Raw genomic sequence first — 22,304 nt, forward strand, 5'->3', positions numbered from 1 at the left:
TGAGACCAGCCTGGCCAACATGGTGAAACGCCGTTTCTACTAAAAATACAAAAATTAGCCGAGCATGGTGGCACATACCTGTAATCCTGGCTACTCAGGAGGCTGAAGCAAGAGAATCACTTGAACCTGGGAGGCAGAGGTTGCAGTGAGCCAAGATCGCACCATTGCACTCCAGCCTGGGCAACAGAGCAAGAATCTGGCAAAAAAAAAATAAAAAGACACAAGTTGAGTCTATTCAGTTGCTGGAACATTTCACAGCTTGAATGCCCTCTCCTCCACTCTAGCTAGACTCATCCATCTCTCTGCAGAAAAATCTCGAATACACCTTCATCTCACTGTGGAATTTCCTTGCAAATAGCTGAGTACCTTTTTAAGCACAAACCACTCCTGGTTCTGGGGGCTTTGGCATCAGTGTGTGCTAAGCAAGGCTGCAGGGAGAGTTGCAGGGCCAAGGCAGGGACTTTCCTGCTTGGCACAACTCCAGACTTCGTGCCAAGGGCAGGGTAGGCTGGGCCTAGTAGGAGCCCCAGGTTCTATGCCCCCCAGGGCCCAGCCCAGGGCCCCCTCTCTACAGACCCATCTGTCCCAGCCCAGTTGCTCAGGGAGAAGCCCCTGCCTGGTGACTGTGGGTGGCCATGAGAGGGGCAACATGTAAACCAAGTTTTGGAGTCAGGCCATGCTGTGTGACCCTGGGCAAGCCCCTAGTCTTCTCTGATGCTCAGCTTTCTCCTCTCTGAGGTGGGGTTATGGTGAGAGCACAGAGAGGTAGAAAATAATGAGCAAATGGCAGGGAGAGTTATCAGCAGTGATTGTGATAGCAGGTACCCCTCAGAGAGCAGCTCTTCTGTGCCAGGTTCCATGCCGAGGCCCTGCATGCGTTGATTGTTCAGACTCACCATGAGCTTATGACAAAGGGACTGTGATTCTCCCCATTTTACAGAGGAGGAAGCTGAGGCTCAGAGGGGTCAAGGCCAAGCAGGGAGGAGGTATGGGAACTGGGACTTAAGCCCAGGTCTGGCTCTTCCCCCTGGCGCTCTGCTACCCTCCAGCCAAGCACAGGATGTAGCAGTCACAGGAAGGGGGACCCTGCCTGGGTGCCTGGCAGCTGGCACTGGGAGCAGAGGCCTTATTCCAATTCCTGGTCCATGTCAGGGCCTTGGCCGCCCCCATCAGGAGGTAGCACCTCATCTGAGGAGGGAAGGAATGTCACGGTCCGATGTGGAGGCAGCTGCTGGTGCGGGTGGGTGCTGGGAGTATGGGTGAGTCCCCAGGAGGAGGCTTCCCTGGCCTGGCCACACAGAACACACCCACATCTACCTGCTAGGCTCTTGACCCCATCTGCGGGAGTGGGTGGAGTGGCAAGGGATTCCAGCAGAGCTGGGAAGGGGACCCGGGAGTCTTGAAGGACAGGCAGAGTTAGGGCGCTAACTCTGAGGAATGTACAGGACCCTGAGCCTGACTGTTGGTGTTCACAGGCAGAGAAGAATTGGCCCAGAGTACACTTCACCCACCGAGAGCCCAGGACACACCCATAGCCACCCTCCTCCCCACGCTCCCCACCTCTCACTTTCCCCTGCCCCTCCACAGGCTGCAGAAAAAGCAGTGGGGGCAGGCACGGTAGCTCACGCCTATAATCCCTGCTTTTTGGGAGGCCAAGGTGGGAGGATCACTTGAGCCCAGGAGTTTGAGACCAGCCTGGCCAACATGGTGAAACCCCATCTCTACAAAAAATACAAAAATTAGCCGGACATGGTGGCACATGCCTGTAGTCCCAGTTACTTGGGAGGCTGAGGTGGGAGGATCGCCTGATCCCAGGAGGTCAAGGTGTGATGAGGCCACTCCACTCCAGCCTGGGTAACAGAGCAAGACCCAGTCTCAAAATAATATTAATGATAATAATAATAATTAGAAGAAGAATAGTTCACACTTAAGATGCACTCAGTATGTGCTAGGCCTTGTTCTTTACTTGTATTAACTCACTTAATCCTCACAACAACCTCATGACGTGAAAGCCCATGTTACAGATGAAACAGAGGCACAGAAATATTAAGTTGCCTACAATCTTATTGAGGCTCCAGATGCCATGCTCTTAACCTTGTGCTCTAGCATGTCTGCAAAATGCAGGCTCATTTACCCAACAGATAATTACAGAGCTCCTACTGCAGGCCAGGCAAGCACTGTTATGAAGACATAGGAGGAAACTAGACAAAGGCCCTGCCTCTAATGGTACCTATAGTGTGGGGGAGACAGAATATACACAAAATCAGATCTCATATTTTAGGTAGTAATAGGTGCAGTAAAGAAAACCAAGCCACTAGATGAAGGGATAGAGAGTAACAGGAGGTGAGCAGTCAGGGAAGGCTTCTCAGAGGAGGTAACATGTGAGCAGAGAATTAAGTGATACAAGGAAGTAAGCCACGGAAATATTGGGGGATAGGAGTTTCTGGGGAGGGTATGGCAGATGCAAAAGCCGTGAGGCTGGAGTGGAAAGAGCCATTGAAAGGGAAGGGCAATAAGGAGCGGTTCAAGGGAGAGTATCAACTCACATGGGCCTTGAAGGCCATGGTAAGGGCTTTGAAGGTCACAACACCTCCCCAACACACAGAGGTAGTTTTTTTTTTTTCTTTTTTTTTGTCTGAGACAGACAGAATCTTGCTCTGTTGCCCAGGCTGGAGTGAAGTGGCACGATCTTGGCTCACTGCAATCTCCGCCTCCCGGGTTCAAGCGATTCTCCTGCCTCAGCCTCCCGAGTAGCTGAGATTACAGGTGCCCACCACCACACCTGGCTAATTTTTGTATTTTTAGTAGAGACAGGGTTTCACCATGTTGGCCAGGCTGGCCTCGAACTCTTGACCTTGGGTGATCCACCCGCCTCGGCCTCCCAAAGTACTGGGATTACAGGCGTGAGCCACCGTGCCCGGCCAGAGGTATTATTTAAAAGTGTAATGTATGTGAAACCTGGTATATAAGTGATCAATAAAAGGTCTCCATAATTTTTATTATCATAGTAAAACAAAATAACAAAAATTATCATTTTTAAGTATACACTTCAGTGGCATTTGGTACATTCACAATATCATGCAACCATCACCATTATCTATTAATAGTCCAGAACATCTTCGTCATCCCAAAAGGAAACCCCATACCAATTAAGCAGCCACTCCCCATTTCCGTCTCTCTCTAACTCCTGGAAGCCACTAATCTGTTTGCTGTCTCTATGGACTTGCCTCTCCTGGATACAGCATTTCATATTAATGGAACCATATCATACGTGGCCTTTTGTGTCTGGCTTCTCTCAACATAATATTTCAAGATTTATCCATGTTGTAGCATGAATCAGTACCGCATTTTACTTTTTTTTTTTTTTTTTTGTGATGGAGTCTCACTCTGTTGCCCAGGCTGGAGTGCAGTGGCCTGATCATGGCTCACTGCAGGCTTGACCTCCCAGGCTCAAGTGATCCTCCCACCTCAGCCTCTCTAGTAGCTGGGACTACAGGCATGCGCCACCATGCCCACCTAATTTTTGTATTTTTAATAGAGACAGGTTTTCACCATGTTGGCCAGGCTGATCTCAAACTCCTGACCTCAGGTGATCCGCCCGCCTCAGCCTCCCAAAGTGCTGGTATTACAGGCGTGAGCCACTGTGCCCAGCCCTACATTCCTTTTTATGGCTGAATATTTCTCTATCCAGTTGATGGACATTTGGGTTGTTTCTACCTTGTGGCTACTGTGAATAATGCTGCCGTGGACATTCACTTCCAAGTCTTTGTTTGGATACCCATTTTCTTTTTTTTTTTTTTTTGAGATGGAGTCTCACTCTGTCGCCCAGGCTGGAGTGCAGTGGCGCGATCTTGGTTCACTGCAAGCTCTGCCTCCCGGGTTCGTGCCATTCTCCCACCTCAGCCTCCTGAGTAGCTGGGACCATAGGCACCCACCATCACGCCCGGCTAATTTTTTGTATTTTGTTTAGTAGAGACGGGGTTTCACTGTGTTAGCCAGGATGGTCTCGATCTTCTGACCTCGTGATCTGCCCGCCTCGGTCTCCCAAAGTGCTGGGATTACGGGCGTGAGCCACCACGCTTGGCCTTTGGATACCCATTTTCAATTCTCTTGGGTATATACCCAGGAGTAGAATTACTGGATCTTACGGGAATTTTATGTTTAACTTATTGAGGAATCACCAAACTTTTTCACAGCGCCATTAATATTGAAATTGTCAAGCCAGGTGAGGTGGCATATACTGTAATCCCAGAACTTTGAGAGGCTGAGGCAGAAGGATCACTTGTGGCCAGGAGTTCAAGACCAGCCTGGGCAACATAGTGAGATCCCATCTCTACAGATAATTTAAAAATTAGCCGAGCGTGGTGTCATGCACCTATAATCTCAGCTACTTGGGAAGCTGATACAGGAGGATTGCTTGAGCCCAGGAGTTTGAGGTTACAGTGAACTGTGATCCCACCACTGCATTCCAACCTGGGCCAAACAGCAAGACCCTTTCTCTACAAAAAAACAAAACAAAACAAAAAGTCTGGGCACGGTGGCTCATGCCTGTAATCCTAGCACTTTGGGAGATGGAAGAGGGAGAGTCACTTGAGCCCAGGAATTCGAGACTAGCCTGGGCAACATGGCAAAACCCCATCTTTACAAAATATACAAAAATTAGCTGGGCATGGTGGCGCATGCCTGTAGTCCCAGCTACTAGGGAGGTTGAGGTGGGAGGATCGCTCGAGCCTGGGAGGTCAAGCCTGCAGTGAGCCATGATCAGGCCACTGCACTCCAGCCTGGGCAACAGAGAGAGAGCCTGTCTTTAAAAATACATGCACAGGCCAGGTGTGGTGGCTCACGCCTGTAATCCCAGCACTTTGGGAGGCCGAGGTGGGCGGATCACAAGGTTAGGAGATCGAGACCATCCTGGCTAACACGGTGAAACCCCATCTCTATTAACAAATACAAAAAATTAGCTGGGCGTGGTGGCGGGCGCCTGTAGTCCCAGCTACTCAGGAGGCTGAGGCAGGAGAATGGCATGAACCCAGGAGGGGCAGCTTGCAGTGAGCCGAGATGGCGCTACTGCACTCCATCCTGGGCGACAGAGCAAGACTCCATCTCAAAAAAAAAAAAAAAAATACACACACAGAGACATAGACACACACACACACACACACACACACACAGAGTTATTATTATTAAAAGGCCTTCACCACCTCTAATTGCACCGCCTCCTACCTGCCAAACACTCTCATCCCAAGGCTGGCTGGCCAGCTGGCTTCTGCCATCTCTCCCTTCCTCCCTGCCGTAGCACTGCCTAGCAGCAACTCACTGGAGCCCCTCTTGCCCCCCCACAACAGGTGTTTGGGGACCTGGACCAGGTGAGGATGACCTCGGAGGGCTCCGACTGCCGTTGCAAGTGCATCATGCGGCCGCTGAGCAAGGACGCGTGCAGCCGAGTGCGCAGTGGGCGGGCGCGCGTGGAGGACTTCTACACGGTGGAGACCGTGAGCTCGGGCACTGACTGCCGCTGCTCCTGCACCGCACCTCCCTCCTCTCTCAACCCCTGTGAGAACGAGTGGAAGATGGAGAAACTCAAAAAGCAGGCGCCTGAGCTCCTCAAGGTAGACTTGGTGGGGTGATGGAGGGAGTAAGGGCCTATCATGAGCTGGAGACTGCTGTCCTGCCAGTGGAAATTCCACACACTCTGTGAGGCGAGTGCTGTTACTGCCCCATTTCACAGATGAGAAAACTGAGGCTCCCTGAGGGGAAGTCACTTCTTGCCAGGAAGTGACAAAGGCAGGATTCTTCTGCTAGTTTATCACCTATTCCAGTGTCTTGTATTTTACCCAAACCAATTCAACCGTTGGCACCTAGCTATACTTTACACCTTGTGGCAGTGGATCGTTTTTATTTTATTTTATTTTATTTATTTATTTCTTGAAACAGAGTCTCGCTCTGTCACCCAGGCTGGAGTGCAGTGGCACGCTCTCGACTTGCTGCAACCTCCGTCCCTGGGTTCAAGCGATTCTCCTGCCTCAGCCTCCTGAGTGGCTGGGATTACAGACATGCACCACCACACCCAGCTAACTTTTGTATTTTTAGTAGAGACAGGGTTTCACCATGTTTCCCAGTCTTGAACTCCTGACCTCAAGTGAACTGCCTTCCTCGGCCTTCCCAAAGCGCTGGGATCAGAAGCGTGAGCCACCGTGCCCGGCATTCTCTGAGTTCTTAAACCATACTGTGAAATATAGGATCATTTCCTCATTTTAGAGGTGAGAAAACCAAGGTTGAGAGAACTTAAGTAACTTGCCCAACCTCACATAATGATGGGCAGCCTCCAATCTATGCCATACTTTTGTGCGAATTAGAAACCTTCGGCCAGGCATGGTGGCTCATGCCTGTAATTCCAGCACTTCGGGAGGCTGAGGCTGGAGGATCACCTGAGGTGAGGAGTTTGAGACCAGCCTGGCCAACATGATGAAACCCTGTTTCTGCTAAAAATACAAAAAATTAGCCAGGCATGGTGGCAGGTGCCTGTAATCCCAGCTACTCGGGAGGCTGAGGCAGGAGAATCGCTTGAACCCAGGAGGCAGAAGCTGCAGTGAGCTGAGATCACGCCACTGCACTCCAGCCTGAACGACAGAGCGAGACTCGGTCTCAAAAAAAAAAAATAAGGAAACCCAGGCCGGGTGCGGAGGCTCATGCCTGTAATCCCAGCACTTTGGGAGACTGAGGCGGGCGGATCACGAGGTCAGGAGCTCGAGAGCACCCTGGCCAATGTGGTGAAACCCTGTCTCTACTAAAAATACAAAAATTAACCCCGCATGGTGGTGCACATCTGTAATCCCAGCTACTCGGGAGGCTGAGACAGGAGAATCGCTTGAACCCAGGAGGCAGAGGTTGCAGTGAGCCGAGATCGTGCCATTGCACTCCAGCTTGGGCAACAAGAGCAAGACTCCATCTCAAAAAAAAAAAGGGGGCCGGGCGCGGTGGCTCAAGCCTGTAATCCCAGCACTTTGGGAGGCCGAGGCAGGCGGATCACGAGGTCAGGAGATCGAGACCATCCTGGCTAACACGGTGAAACCCCGTCTCTACTAAAAATACAAAAAATTAGCCGGGCGTGTTGGCGGGCGCCTGTAGTCCCAGCTACTCAGGAGGCTGAGGCAGGAGAATGGCGTGAATGACCGAGATTGCCCACTGCACTCACCTGGGGATAGACAAACCTCAAAAAAAAAAAAAAAAAAAAAAGAAAGGAAGGAAGGGAGGGGAGGGGATCCTAAAGAAAAGAAAAGAAAAGGAAAGGAAAGGAAAGAAAAGAAAAGAAATCGTTGAGCGCCCCCATAGGAAGATGAGAAGAGGCACCACCTCTGGGCAACACAGCCCCAGACCAGGGCCCCCGACCAGGACCCATGGTTTGGTTAGACACGTCTGGGATAGATCTCAGTCCCCACAGCCAGTGAGCACCTTCATGCCATTTGTACCATGCTCAGCTAGGCGCTCAGTGGATCTGGTGGAGCTAAGATTTGAACCCAGGTCCTCCTGTGTCCAGAGCATGAGTTCTAAACCACCTTGCTTTCCTGTCTTCCTTTTTGTAAAGGACCAGATTGTTTGGTGTCTTTTTGTTTTTGCCTTTTTTTTTTTTTTTTTTTTGAGGCAGGGTCTTGCTCTGTTGCCCAGGCTGGAGTGCAGTGGTGCAAACACAGTTCACTGCAGCCTCAACCTCCTAGGCTCGAGCAATCCTCCCACCTCAGCCTCCCAAGCTGGGACCACAGGTGCACACCCCTAGGCTCAGCTAATTTTAAAAATGTTTGTAGAGATGGAGTCTTGCTGTGTTGCTCAGGCTAATCTCAAACTCCTGGGCTCAGACAATCCTCTCACCTTAGCCTCCCAAAATGCTGGGATTACAGGCGTGAGTCACTGTGCCTTTCCAGTTTGGTGCCTTTTGAAAGTATGTTTTTCTTTTATAACTTCTCCCTCTATTTTGCCTGTTTGGTGTCAGAAACTGTGGAAGGTCTGAGATGTTACCCTACTTGTAAGCTAACAAGTTAGCCTGCCAGTTTCATGGAAGCTGGCAGAAGATGCAGCCTCCTGGTTCAAAGACAAAGGACTTTATTACAGCAATTGCCAGGTTTCCCAGGCTCCAATTGCCATGGGCTAATGCAGTGAGGGTCAGATAACACCTGCATGTATAATAAGGTGTGTTACAGAAAGGAGCCCTGAGCTTAGAGAATCTGAGTCTTTTATAATGGGCACCAAGGATGCCTGCCCTTTCCTCTGGAAGGAAACAGTGTCTCTGTCTTCCAGGGCTGTTCACTATACAGCTAGATGGCTCAGCACAGAGACAGTCAGTGCCTCTGCACGCAAGTCATGCAGAAAAGCAAGAGATCCGTGAAGAACTGTCTCCCAACATTTGGCTAAAAATGTTTTCTTCAAATTCAACTTTAGTTTTGTTTTTGTAACGCCTGAATGAATGCCAAGCTCTCAAAATTGGGTAGGGAGTCGGGGGAATGAATTTTAAGCAAAGTGGCATCTTGACAGCTTGGCAGTCCCTGGATCACACTGTCTCCATGGGTCTCACTTAGGACCCTGCAGACTCGAGGCACCCAGGCCATAGGTCAGTCTTCAGTTGCAGGAACAAACCCAATTTCTGCTCAAGTCAACTTCTCGATAACTGAATTGTACACGTTTGACATGAGGACACAAAGCCCTTTCATAAACGCTGGCTAATTTAATTCTTGGCTAATTTAATCCTTGCTACAACCCGTTGGAGAGGAGACTTATGGTACCAGCTTTACTAGTGGGAGAATCTGATGCCCAAAGAGGGGCTGTGGCCTAAGATCATACAGCAAGAAAGTGGCAGTATTAAGATTTTTTTTTTTTTTTTGAGACAGAATCTTACTTTATCGCCCAGGCTGGAGTGCAATGGCGTGATCTCAGCTCACTGGCTCACTGCAACCTCCACCCCGCTCCCGCTTTCAAGTGATTCTCATCTCAGCCTCCTGAGTGGCTGGGATTACAGGCGTGCGCCACCATGCCCGGCTCATTTTTTTTTTTATTATTTTTAGTAGAGATGGGGTTTTGCCATGTTGGCCAGGCTGGTTTCAAACTCCTAACCTCAAGTGATCCACGTCCCTCGGCCTCCCAATATGCTGAGATTACAGGCATGAACCAAGTATTAAGATTTGAACCCAGGAATCCTCTACTTTGTCCCCTGCCCACTGAAGGGTCATGAGACCGCTTTCTCAGCCAGGAGCCCACAATCCCTTAGGCCTTCTCAGTGCACAGCTGCCACAGGGCTCTGGGTCAGCAGAACTGGCTTAGGGTAATGGGGGATTGACCCGGCAGGTGGGGCTGGAGGAGGAGGAGAGGATACGCTGCCTCACTGGCACCCCAAGGGTGGGAGTGGGTACACTTTCAGGGACCCCCAAGAGGAGAAGGCGGCAGAGGCAGTAGGAGACAGGGTTGGGGCTTCCTCCTGTTCAGCTTGGCTCCCCCTCTCTCAGCAGGATGTTCTCTATAAGCATCCCCCAAGAAAGGAGGTTAAGGGGAGCCCACAGGATGGGGCTGGGGCACCTACTCTATATCCCACCCCATCTCTACCCCAGCCCTTCCCCTCAAGCTAATAGCTCCAGCTGTGGTTTGTCCTCCGCAGCATGGCTGTGGTAGGAGAGATACTTTGAGTAACATAACTACTGTCCCCGTCTTGACTGGGGGTTGGAGGGTGCCTGTCACCTCCCCACTCCTTTTTCTTCCTGATGGGACCAGACATGGCTCCTGCCTCGAGGAGTCCCCAGGCTTCTGAGGACACAGTTGCTGACCCCAGTAATGGCAGTGTGATCAGGGACTGTGGCCAAGGGACATCCCAGGGACTGTGGGAGCCCCAAGGAGGGGACAGAAGGATAGAGCTGGGCCTTGAAGGATGTGTAAGAGTCCCTCAGGCAGAGAGGAAAGGAGGGCATTTCTGGGTAATGGCAAGTAGGGTGGGTGTGGCATGAGCCTTATCTCTTCTCTGGCCACACCAGCACCTGTGACTTCCTCTAGCACAGCGCTTCTCAAGCTATCTGTGGCGAAGGGCCAGTTTTTTAAAGATTAAAGGTCTCTCAAGAACCAATAGTTTTGTAAAATGCTATACGAATGAATTATTAGAGAAACGAAATGAGGCAGGCCAGGCGCAGTGCATCATAAGGGTAATCCCAGCTCTTTGGGATGCCGAGACAGGTGGATCACCTGAGGTCAGGAGTTTGAGAGCAGCCCGGCCAACGTGATAAAACCCTGTCTCTACTAAAAATACAAAAAATTAGCTAGGTATGGTGGCGGGCACCTATAATCCCAGTTACTTGGGAGACTGAGGCAGGAGAAATGCTTGAACGCGGGGGGCAGAGGTTGCAGTGAGTGGAGATCGTGCCATTGCACTCCAGCCTAGGCAACAGAGCGAGACTCCGTCCCCCCAAAAAAAAAAAAAAAAAAAGAAATGAAACAAAGCCAGACATACACAGGATAAACCTAGTGTTTTATTGTGAGATTCAACAGGTATAAAATTGCTCTGTCAAGTGGCCACAAAAGTTCCTAAAAAACCTACTCCCATTTTCTGTAATGATTGTATCACAGGCTGGTATTAAGCAGTTTGAACCTGTGCGGCTCAGCAGATCGCACATTGAGTGGCATGGCTGGAAACACCATCTTTCTCCTCTCCTCCAGTTCATAGCACAGGCTGCTCCCTTTACTTGGCATGTCCTTTCCTGGGCATCTTTGCCTAATTAGTGCTCCTCCTATAAAGCTCGACCCAAACAAAACTTCCTCCTGACAGCCTTTCCTGATCCACACCTGCACCCAGAAGAGATCAGCACCCATCATTAATGATCTGGTCACCTGTGTGTCACTACCTGTGCCCCTGATTCTGGCACCTGTGTGTCACTGCCTCTGTCCTCTGATCTAGGCTCCTGTGTGTCACTACCTGCGCCCCTGATCTAGGCTCCTGTGTGTCACTGTGACCCTGATTTAGGCACCTGTGTGTCACTACCTGTGTCCCCTGATCTGGATACCTATGTGTCACTACCTTTGTCCCCAGATCTGGGCACCTGTGTGTTGCAGCCTGTCTCTGGCAGCCTGTGAGAGACCAGGGTGCCCCTTGGTCTTGCTTATCACCCTCCTCAGTGCCTGACTGAGTAAGCATGTGCTGGCCTGGAGGAGGGTGGCAGGGGCAGATCACGGAGGGGTCAGATGCCAGACTCCGGAGATGAGAAGCCACAGGTGGGCAGTGGGGCGCCACAGAGGGTCATCTCGCAAGGGAGGGACCCACGCCAAAGCCAGTGTTGGTGGCCACGAAGGCAGCAGAGTGAAGCTGGGAGCTTCCCATGTAGCCCCTGGGAGGAGCCATCAGTGCTGCTGGGCTTCATAAAGCCCTCTCTGTGTCCACGCAGTGCTGAGCTCTGTCCATACACTACTCCTCCTTATCACGGCGCTATCGTCCCATTTCTTAACGCAGAAAACTGAGGCACAGAAGCGTCTATGGGCATGATTCTCAAACTGTGTTCCATAGAGCCCCAGGGGTCCCATGCAGACCCTCGGGGCCAAAGCCAGGTTGTGGGAGAGCAGAGAAGCCACTGAGCCTATCTTTGCTTCCAGCAGAGCCTCCCGCCCCTGTCTCTGTTTTAGAGATCAGCCTCTGCTCAAAGAAAAGCTCCCTGGCTTAAAACAGTTTGAGATCCCCTGGGAAGGTGGGAGTAAAACTGTTTTGGAAACAGCCAGCCGGGACCAGACAGGAGCACTGGCCTGTGCAGGCCCCGGGAAATGCCTGAGGGCTCAGGGTGGGGCTGCGCGTGAGGGTGGGCCCCAGGAATTGCCCTTCCCAAGAAGCCAGGGAAGGCTGGTTTCCCACCCAGCCCCTTGTGCCAACGTCTCCCTGACACTCTGGCATTCTGGCCATCTGGAGGGAGTGTTATATCCTGATGAGGCGTGACAGAGAGGAGAGGGGGAGGGGAAGCTGTAGGGCAGAGCCCTGGGCTGGGCAAGGGAGACCCAGCGGCTGCTCCAGGTCCTGCTGCTGACCTGTTGTGCAAGGGCCTTCCCTCTCTCGGCTGCCATTTCCCCGTCTGACCATGAGACAGGAGCCATAAAGCATGATAGGAAGGAGACGGCGATTAATGATATCTCTCCCGCCGAATATTGGGAAAGAGATGTGGATTTATATGAATTTGGGTTCTGCTCCTGGTTCCACCATTGAACAGCTGCGTGGCCTTGGGCAAGTCACTTCCCCCCTCTAAACTGCAGCTTTTCCATGTGTAAAATGAGGGTGAAAGTTGTCCATACCTGGTGTTAGTTCGGGCCGCCAGAAGCAGGCTCTGAAGCCAGAGATTCACGTGCAAGTGATTTATTTTGAAAATACTCCTGGGCTGGGCGTGGTGGCTCATCCCTCTAATCCCAGTGCTTTGGGAGGCTGAGGCAGAAGGATCACTTGAGGCCAAGGTGGGAAGATCATTGTTCGAGACCAGCTGGAATAACGTAGTAAGATCCCATCTCTACAAAACATAAAACACTTAGCTAGGCAGGATGGTGCACACCTGTAGTCCTAGCTACTCCAGAGGCTGAGGTGGGAGGATTGCTTGAGCTCAGTAGTTCGAGGCTGCAGTGAGCTATGATTGTGCCACTGCACTCTTTCCTAGGTGACGGAGTCTCTGAAAAACAAATAAACAAAAAAAGAAAATACTCCCCAGAGAAACTGGAAATGAAGTGGGAGACGCAGGGTGGGGAGAAGAGTGTATCCAAGTGAGGGTGTGGTCTTGGGAAAAGTGCCAGCCTCAGTCACATCCCCAGAGGATCTCTGGAGTGGGGACAACAGCTCAATTCATCCCCACTGGGGCTAGTAAGTTGGGATTATAGATGTCCATGTCACTAGATCATTGCCTCAAGGCAGCTGCAAGAGGACGTATACTCCCTGGCACTTTGGGGGCAAAGCAACTCTAAAGAGAGTGACAGATGCAGGCACATGGAAGCCAGGGACGGGCACAAAAACTAGTAAGAGGGATCTCAGAAGATCCAAACTCCTCCAGTGCCCACTACACACCTCATGAGGTTGTTACAATGATTAATTGGTATAACTCCTTAAAGCCCCTAGCACAGCGCCTGGCACATGGTAAGGGCTCAGAAGATGGAATCTGTGGTTTTTCTTGTGATTATTAGCAGGCTGGGGCTGGTGAGTGCTCAGGGCCCATGCCAGCCAGTCTGAGGCTCTGGGGTTCTGGAGTTCTTTTTTATTTTAATTATTATTATTATTATTATTGGAAGACAGCCTCACTCTGTCACCCAGGCTGGAGTGCAGTGGCGTGATCTCGGCTCACTGCAACCCCCACCTCCCCGGTTCAAGCGATTCTCCTGCCTCAGCCTCCCAAGTAGCTGGGACTACAGGTGCACACCACCATGCCTGGCTAATTTTTGTATTTTTAGTAGAGATGGTGTTTCACCATGTTGGCCAGACTGGTCTTGAACTTCTGACCTCAGGTGATCCACCTGCCAAAGTGCTGGGATTACAAGCGTGAGCCACAGCGCCTGGCCCAGGTTCTGGAGTTCTCAATTGCAGCAGGGTTCCTTTTACCCTCTGTGTCTGGCTGGCCACATGCTGCACTCTTTGCCTAACCATCCCCCTTCCCCGGGCAGCTGCAGTCCATGGTGGATCTCCTGGAGGGCACCCTGTACAGCATGGACTTGATGAAGGTGCACGCCTACGTCCACAAGGTGGCCTCCCAGATGAACACACTGGAAGAGGTAAGGGCGGGGCTGCCGCCAGAGGCAAGGCTGGTGTGGTGCTGGGGGCCGAGGGCACTGTCCGAAGGGGCCTGGGCAATCCAGGCTTCACCCTGGTGACCATGGGAAGCCAGACTCCAGCCAGGAGCTGGGGAAGGGAAATGCGGGCGACAGGGTCCAGCCTCTGGGAAGAGGTCTAACTGGCTCAAGGGCCTGCGGGAAGCTGAAGTCTGAGTGGAGAAACCGAGGCACCTGCTGGTTGTATGAAAGGGGTTCAGAGGGAGCTGGAACTTGCAGTTGCCCCCAGTGCACCAAGATCAGGACCCAAAATTCTGGGGGTACCATTCACACAAGATTCCTTGGTGGCTGGGCATGGTGGCTCAGTGGCCTGGCACAGTGCCTCACACCTATAATCCCAGCACTTTGGGAGGCCGAGGCAGGCGGATCACTTGAGGCCAGAAGTTTGAGACCAGCTTGGCCAATATGATGAAACTCCATCTCTACCAAAAATACAAAAATTAGGTGTGGTGATGCACGCCTGTAATCCCAGCTACTCAGTAGGCTGAGGCAGGAGAATCGCTAGAACCTGGGAGGCGGAGGTTGCAGTGAACCAAGATCATGCCACAGCCTGGGCGACAGAGCAAGACTGTCTCAAAGTAAAAAATAAGATACCTTGTCGGAGTGCCCCCTGGGTTGGTAAAACATGGCAGGACTGACCGAGCCCACTGGGCTAGTGCCCAGCTGCCGTGGAGGCAGAGGTGCTATGTGTCCTGCCCTGGTCAGGGTGAATGTGCTATATATAGGACTGGGCAGGGGATCAGGACTGCCCCTGGGGACAAGGACAGAGTTGGGTGAGCATGGGGGTCCAGGCTGCAGGTTCGAGGTTTGTATCTCTGCTGGCACAGCCTCACCTCCGCCTGTTTCCTGCATCCGGCCTCTGTTGGGCCACTGGGAGTCTGGGGACCTACAGCTGCCAGGAGCGGGCGTGGGGGCTTCCTTTCCCAGCTTCCTTTACAGAGGGAGGGGGCACCTGGGCATCCTGTGCCCCAGGGTGGGAGATTAACCCCTTCCTCACCCCAAAGTTGGGATCACAGTGGCTTTAAGTATTCAAAAAGTGTTTGGTATGTACCTACTATTGGCCAAGCCCCTGGCAGCAAGGGAGAAAGCTGACACTTGGTGAATTTCTTCTGTGTCCCAGTATTTCCTGTGCAGCTAGTACATTCCAGGCCCTCCCGTTACTGGCTCTGAAGTTATTCTCCTTTGATCTTTCCTCTTGTAACCTCAGGAAATGTTAACCCACTTCGTGTAACTCTGAGCCAGATGATCTGGAGGGTATATCTGCTAGGCCTGGAACAAACCAGAGATGGTTTCCACAGCCACAGAAAAATGACTTTGTAATTATCTTCTGTTTTGCATTATCTTGCTTTGCTTCTGTTAACCATGGTTTACTAAGTGATAACCTTATGGAAAAAGTAAAAGCAAAAAGCTTTTGTTCACCCTGGGAGGAGTTGGGGAGAGAACAGCCTCACTCGGGAGAGGCTGGCTCCCTCTGCCAAAGGGAAGAACCTCCCAGGGGGTCAGCAGCAACTTGGGGTCTCAGCTTCCCTCTGCTCTCTTCCCTGACACCAGTAGTTCTCAACCAGAGGTGATTTTGCCCCCAGGGGAAAGCTGGCAATAGCTGGAGACATTTTTGGTTGTCACAACTTAAGTGGGGGACAGGATGGGTGCTACTGGGATTCTACTGGTTAGAGGCCAGAGATTCAGCTAAATACCCTACAATACACAGGACAGTCCCCAAAAGCAAACAGCTATCTGGCAAATGTCAATAGTGATGAGGCTGAGGAAGTCTGTCATACACTTTGACTTCTGTCATCCCTGGGATCTAGTTTTTTGTTTGTTTGTTTGTTTGAGACAGGGTCTCACTCTGTAGGCCAGGGTAGAGTGCAGCCTCAATCCCCCAGGATCAACTGATCCTCCCACCACAGCCTCCCAAGTAGCTGGGACTGCAGGTACACACCACCACACCCAGCTAGTCTTTTGTGTTTTTTGTAGACATGGGGCTTTACCACGTTGCTCATGCTGGTCTTAAGTTTCTGGGCTCAAGCCATCCTCCGGCCTTGGCCTCCCAAGGTGCTGGGATTACAGGCATGAGCCGCTGCACCCAGCCCCTGGAATCTAGTTTAAAATGCACTTTCATATTCCATAGCCTTTCTGGTCCTCACAGTGACCCTGCCATTTAGTTGTTATTATGATGACATAATAGCCCACTTTACAGGCAGGGAAACTGAGGCTTGGAGAAGTAGTTACTGGCCCAAGTTACCCAGCCAGGAAGTAGAGAGCAAGGATTTGAACCCAAGGGTATCTGACTCCTGGCTGCTGCCTCTTGGTCCCTGAACCCGAGTCACCCAGGGCTGACTGGACGTCAGTCACTTTTAGGTTATCTTTTCCTCTGTAACGATTTCTACAAATGAAATTCTGGACCCATAATTCTGTTGCTCCGCGGTTTCTCAGCAAACTGGTGCTTTCTGCCTCTGACTTCTGTCTCTCCTGCTTTAGCTGAAAAGTAGACTCAGACGAAAGAATCCCAGATCTACTAGAGCTTTGGGGAACTGGGACTGATACCTGCCAGGCCCCACAGGTTTCCAAGTCCTCTCCAGGGAACAAGGCCAGCTTGGGCGACAGCCCAGCAAAGGAGATCCCTAGATAGTGGGAGGTCACAGAGTGAGGGGCATTGCGGTTCTAAGCAGTCTGTCTGCTCCTGGCAGGATTCAGAACCAGGAGTAGATCCAGGAGCTGGTGTGGGAGCTGCTAAAAGTAGGCAGGGAGCCAGACCCCCAGCAAGGGGAGATGAGGGAGGGAAGGAGAACAGGCCTGGGAGTAAAGGCAGGGCTCAGTGCTGGGAGAGGTGCCGGCTCAGCCCAGGAGAGAAGTTGGAGACTTGGAGGGAGCAGAGATTCACCCTCAGCAAAACCCCAAAGGGTTTCACTGCATCTACATTGTTTGAAGATTTTACAAGCAGAAGGTATTTATGTATTATGTATACAATTTTAAAGTAATTTTAATGTAGCAAAAGATTGGAAGCAACTTAAGTAACCATCCATAATGGGCAGGGGTGGTGGCTCACACCTGTAATCCCAGCACTTTGCAAGGCTGTGGTGAGTGGATCCCTTGAGGTCAGGAGTTCAAGACCGGCCTGCCCAACATGCGAAACCCCGTCTCTACTAAAAATACGAAAATTAGCCAGGCATGGAGGCACGTGCCTGTAGTCCCAGCTACTCAGGAGGCTAGGCAGGAGAATCACTTGAGCCTGAGAGGAAGAGGTTGTTGCAGTGAATTGCTTGCAGTGAGCCGAGATCGCACCACTGCCCTCCAACCTGAGCGACAGAGTGAGACTCCATCTCAAAAAAAAAAAAAAAAAAAAGTAACCATCAATAAGGGACTGGGTGGCTGGGTGCAGTGGCTCATGCCTGTAATCCCAGCACTTTGGGAGGCCAAGGCAGGTGGATCACTTGAGGCCAGGAGTTCCAGACCAGCCTGGCCAACATGATGAAACCCTGTCTCTATTAAAAACACAAAAAATTAGCCAGGCATGTGGTGGGTGCCTATAGTCCCAGCTACGAGAAAAAGAAAAAAAGGAAGGAAGGAAGGAAGGAAGGAAGGAAGGAAGGAAGGAAGGAAGGAAGGAAAGAAGGAAAGAAAGAAAGAAAGAAAGAAAAAGAAAGAAAGAAAGAAAGAGAAAGAAAGAAAGAAAAAAAGAAAGAGAGAGAAAAAAATAAGTGACTGGGTAAATAAATTATGGCCTCTCAAGCAATGGCATACTGTGTGGCCATGAGAAGGAATGGAGCACTATATATGCAGATATGCATCAGTTCCCAAAATAGGCTGTTCAGCAAAAAAGCAAAGTGGTAAAAATATGTGTGTATGTATACATGTGTTCCTCTAAATATACAGACTTTCTTTAGAAGGATACACAAGGAACCTATAATAACTGTTGGCACTGAGAAATAAAGGTGGGAGGGTGACATTTTTATAGCCATTTATATCTTTTAAATTTAGTACCATGCACATGTATTATCTATTTTTTTAATTCCTTCACTTTTTAAATTTAAAAAGTTCATAAATACAGGGTCTCTTGGAGCCTATTTTTCCTGCCCATGCTCTCTGCGGCCACCCCCAGCCCGTTTAGGGGACTGGGCAGCAAAGCCTAATGACCAAGGCTGGGGTGTCCCTCCAGGCTAGGGGTTCAGAGGAAGCTGGCCCAGGAAAGACCTCCAATCCTGCCCCCTCCACAGAGCATCAAGGCCAACCTGAGCCGGGAGAACGAGGTGGTGAAGGAGAGCGTGCGCCACCTCAGTGAGCAGTTGAGGCACTATGAGAATCACTCCGCCATCATGCTGGGCATCAAGAAGGAGCTGTCCCGCCTGGGCCTCCAGCTGCTGCAGAAGGATGCCGCCGCTGCCCCTGCCACCCCTGCCACGGGCACTGGTAGCAAGGCCCAGGTGAGGCCCCAGCTCTGATCATGGGGCCAGAGCTGGCTGAGCTTGGGAGCTCAGTGTGCCAGGACGTTGGCCCTGTGGGCCAGCTCTATGGGGGTTTGGGGCTGTAAGATGGGGTTGAGGACTGGCACAGCCAGAGAGTCCCTGGCAGGGTGAGGTGCAGGGGGTACCTGCTGTACAGCAAGCACAGTCAACACAGGGAATGGGGATAGGCCTGGGGATCCTGCCAAGGGGGCTGGTCCCTAAGCCAGGTGTTTGGCATCCTTCTCATTCCCAAGTTTGAAACTAGTAGGGACAAACTTGTGGAGGTGGTGTCCCCTGCCTGGCCCTCAGAGACCAGGTTGGCTGCAGCAAAACCACTTCTAGCCTCCCCTGCTGTGGCTGGGCCCTTGGCTGGGTTGAGCCTGCTCAGAGGGAGGTGGGCAAAGCCTCAGGGACCCCTGCAGACTGATACCCATTCATCCAACCCACCCTGGGGTACAGAACTCCTGCAGCCAATACCCAGGCACTCCACCTCCAAGCTCAGAGCACACAGTGAGCAGAGGCACTGGTTCTGTCACTAGGCAGAGCCACCCATGACAGATAACACACCTGCGTGCAAATGTGATAAACGTCCTCTCTGTAGGCAGATGAACTGTGAAGCTGGTTCTCCCTCTGAGCAGATCAGTTAGAAGGAACAACCACTTTTGGGTGAGCCAGTTGCACAGAGGCTCCTGCCTTTGCTGGGTATGTGGCTTGGCAAATGGAGTGCAGACTGGATTCAACCCCGTTCAGGCTCCTCTGGCCAGTCACCCTTGGGCGAGACACAAGCCACACCATTGTTCACACTGGCCTTGTGTTTTGGTGAGTGGCTGAAGAAGGGAGCTGACATTTGTAGAATTCCTACTTTAAAGTTGACTTTCTCACAGACATTGTCAGTGAACTCCACAGTCACCGGGGAGGAGGGGTGACCCCTGCCCATTTGGCAGATGAGACACGGAGAGAGGTCACACGGAGAGGCGGTGGCGGAGCTGGGACTGGCAGCCAGGTCTGCGTGACTGCCAAGCCCACCCTCTTCCTCTCTTCCTCTCTGCGTCTCAGTCTCCTTTGCTGACGTTGTGATAATAGGGCCATTTGTGTCTGCAACTGGGACCGCCTAGATGCCGATAAAGCAGCTAGGAAGCCTGTGCCTTGGCCCCCAGCTGGCTTCCTGCTCATTCCCGTGCCAATTCCGCAGGCGAGAATGAAGCGTGTTTTGGCAATGGTGCAGAAGGCACCCAGCTACTGTACTTGCCGTATCTGCTGGAGCTTCTGCCTAACAATGAGTGATGTCACAGGCTCTGTGTTCTTGTGCCAAGCCAGCATCAGAGGCATTTAAATAGGAAGTGAAAATAACAAAACACAAAACGTTAGAAACGGCATATCCTAGAGGTTGGGTGACCAACCCTGTCCCAGTTTGCTTGGGACTGAGGGTTTTTCCAGGATGCAGCACTTTCAGTGCTAAAACTAGGAATGTTCCAGGCACTCTGGGATGAGTTGGTCACCTTGCTTAGGTGCCTAAGAACCTCTCCCCTGCCCACGTACTAAGACCAATAAGAGAGACAAGGCCGGGAAGGTGAGCAGGTAAAGGAGGCTGCCTCCCAGGGAGCTGGTCCTTCTAGCCTGCACCCCAGGGGGAGTGGACAGGAGTTGAGAAATGGGACAGGAATCTAACCTATCAGGATGGACTTCAAGCCTGCAAGGGAGCTAAAGAGCTGGGTGAGGAAACTGAGGCAAACCAGGCATGGATGTAGCCACCATGGTGGGGTAAAGGAAAGCTGTGACTTTGTGAGTGCTTGGGACATAGGGTCTGGGGCAACATGGCCACCTCCAGTCCCCACGTGCTGAGCCCCCAGGACTCCCCTCAATATTTCTTCTACTGTCCTTCAAGTCTGAGACTTCTCTTCCCTCCCAGGACACAGCTGGAGGAAAAGGCAAGGACATCAGCAAGTATGGCAGCGTGCAGAAGAGCTTTGCAGACAGAGGCCTCCCAAAACCTCCCAAGGAGAAGCTGCTTGAGGTGGAGAAGCTGAGGAAGGAGAGCGGCAAGGGCAGGTTCCTCCAGCCCACAGCCAAGCCCCGCGCCCTGGCCCAGCAGCAGGCTGTGATCCGGGGCTTCACCTACTACAAAGCAGGCAAGCAGGAGATGACTGAGGCGGTGGCAGGTGAGTAGGAGGGGAATGGGGACCCTGGGGAGTCGGGGATGGATGCCTCCTAGGAATCCCCTCATCTTCTCTGCAGTCGGACCACCCCAGATTCAGTTCCACCCATTGATTACCTGCTGGGTGCCCTCTGCTCATCCACATATGAGGATAACACCCCACTCAGGAGGTCATTGGGATGAAATGCCAGAACCAACCTGCAGGGCCACTCGGTGGCTTTCCAGTATTTACAGCTGTCTTCACCTTCACTGCACTTTTCTTTGTGCATTTGAAAATGTGCTGAAGGTCCACTCTGACCAGGTGACAGGGAATGGTAGAGACACAGTCCCTGTCCCCACAGATCTCACAGTCTAGTGAGAAAAAAGACCTATGACCAGGCAGCTGCCACAGTAGGGGGCAGGAGAATACCAGGCTCCTGAGAAGTGACAAGGGCTTTTGGGGCATCTCTCATTTCCTCTCCAGCTCCTCCCTCTTCTTATATCCCCAAGGAAGAGCCCACAGACTCTTGTATCTTTCCTGCAGCTCTCTGCTGGATCACAGAGAAGGGTGAAAAAGTAATTGGCAAACAAGAGACACACGTTTCAAGATACCCCAAATTTCTGAGCCATCTCTATGGGTTATGGTTCTTGATTCCCCCACTAAGACCTGCCCCAGATGGCTGCTGTCTTCTGATGTCCCAGAGAGGTGTCCCAAACCTGCTCCTCCCCTTCCTGGGTCCTGCTGACCACCTCCTCCTGTAAAGCCCTCCTTCCAACCCATGTGCAAGGGGCGCAAGGAGGTGAAACAGTCAGGGACCAGGCTCCTCTGAGAGCCCTCTTGTTTCTTGGCCTCTCAGGACTCAGGGGCCTCTTCCCCCTGGTCCCAGCTGCTGGCCCAAGCCCTGCCAGCTTGGTCTGAACACGGCACAGAGCCTCTGACCCCTGGCTGGGGCACTGCCTAAGAACAGCTGCAGGCATCTGACTCTGCCAGCAAGGCCTGTGGGAACAGGCACCCTGCCCTGGCAGGCTGCTTAGGCCAGGCCTCCCTGTGGTCCTCCTCAACCAGGGGGATGACCCCCATCCCCACCAGGGCCCAGGCTGTTCACAGCAGGGCCTGTGCAAAGAGGAAGCCCAAAATGGAGAAAAAAGGAAGAAGTTATTGTCCTCACGTCAATGGGTCTCTGAGCCCCTCGCCCAGCTGACCAGGTGGTCCCCTGGGCACCAGACCATCATAGTAATAACAGCACCGTTCCTTTGTCTCCCTGGTGTCAGAATTTTTTTTTTTTTTTTTTTTTTTGAGACAGAGTTTCGATCTTGTCACCTAGGCTGGAGTGCAATAGTGCAATCTCGGCTCACTGCACCCTCTGCCTCCCGGATTCAAGCAATTCTCTCGCCTTAGCCTCCCAAGTAGCTGGGATTACAGGCACATGCCACCATGCCCGACTAATTTTTGTATTTTTAGTAGAGACAGGGTTTTGTCATGTTGGCCAGGCTGGTCTTGAACTCCTGGGCTCAAGTGATCTGCCTGCCTCAGCCTCCCAAGTGCTGGGATTATAGGCACCAGTCACTGCACCCAACCCTCTAAGCACTTTCATTCGTGCCGTTGCATTTGATTCCGGCAGCAGCTGCATTTTCCATGGCAGAGTAATAGGAGAAGGCCTGTAAAATGGGAACAAGAGCTTCTCTCTAGAATTGAATCTAGCAAATGAGAGAACTGGTACAAAGTGCTTGATGCGTAGGAAGGAAAGGGATCTCCTTTTTGGTACCTTGTATTTGCTGGGATCTGTGCAAATGTTTATGTACATTTTTCTGTAGTCAACACCACAGTCCAGCATGGTGGGCTCATGACTCTCAGTTCACAGAGGTGGCCCGGAAGGCAGGGGGACATGGCTGAGGCCACCTGGCTGGGTTTAGAGCCATGG

General features: G+C 51.7%; 1 protein-coding gene across 1 annotated transcript in view; it reads left to right on the top strand.

Moving 5' to 3' along the window:
* The window catches only part of OLFML2A (olfactomedin like 2A), a 34,570-nt gene that overhangs the window by 4,364 nt on the left and 7,902 nt on the right, over window positions 1–22,304 (top strand). Inside the window, exons 2-5 of the mRNA XM_032165102.2 lie at window positions 5,346–5,609; window positions 13,642–13,749; window positions 18,021–18,227; window positions 20,158–20,407. Coding sequence (XP_032020993.1) covers window positions 5,346–5,609; window positions 13,642–13,749; window positions 18,021–18,227; window positions 20,158–20,407 — 829 coding nt within the window. The remainder of the gene's footprint in view (window positions 1–5,345; window positions 5,610–13,641; window positions 13,750–18,020; window positions 18,228–20,157; window positions 20,408–22,304) is intronic.

This window comes from Hylobates moloch, unplaced genomic scaffold (assembly GCF_009828535.3).
Source record: "Hylobates moloch isolate HMO894 unplaced genomic scaffold, HMol_V3 SCAFFOLD_10, whole genome shotgun sequence".
Taxonomy (NCBI): Eukaryota; Metazoa; Chordata; class Mammalia; order Primates; family Hylobatidae; genus Hylobates; species Hylobates moloch.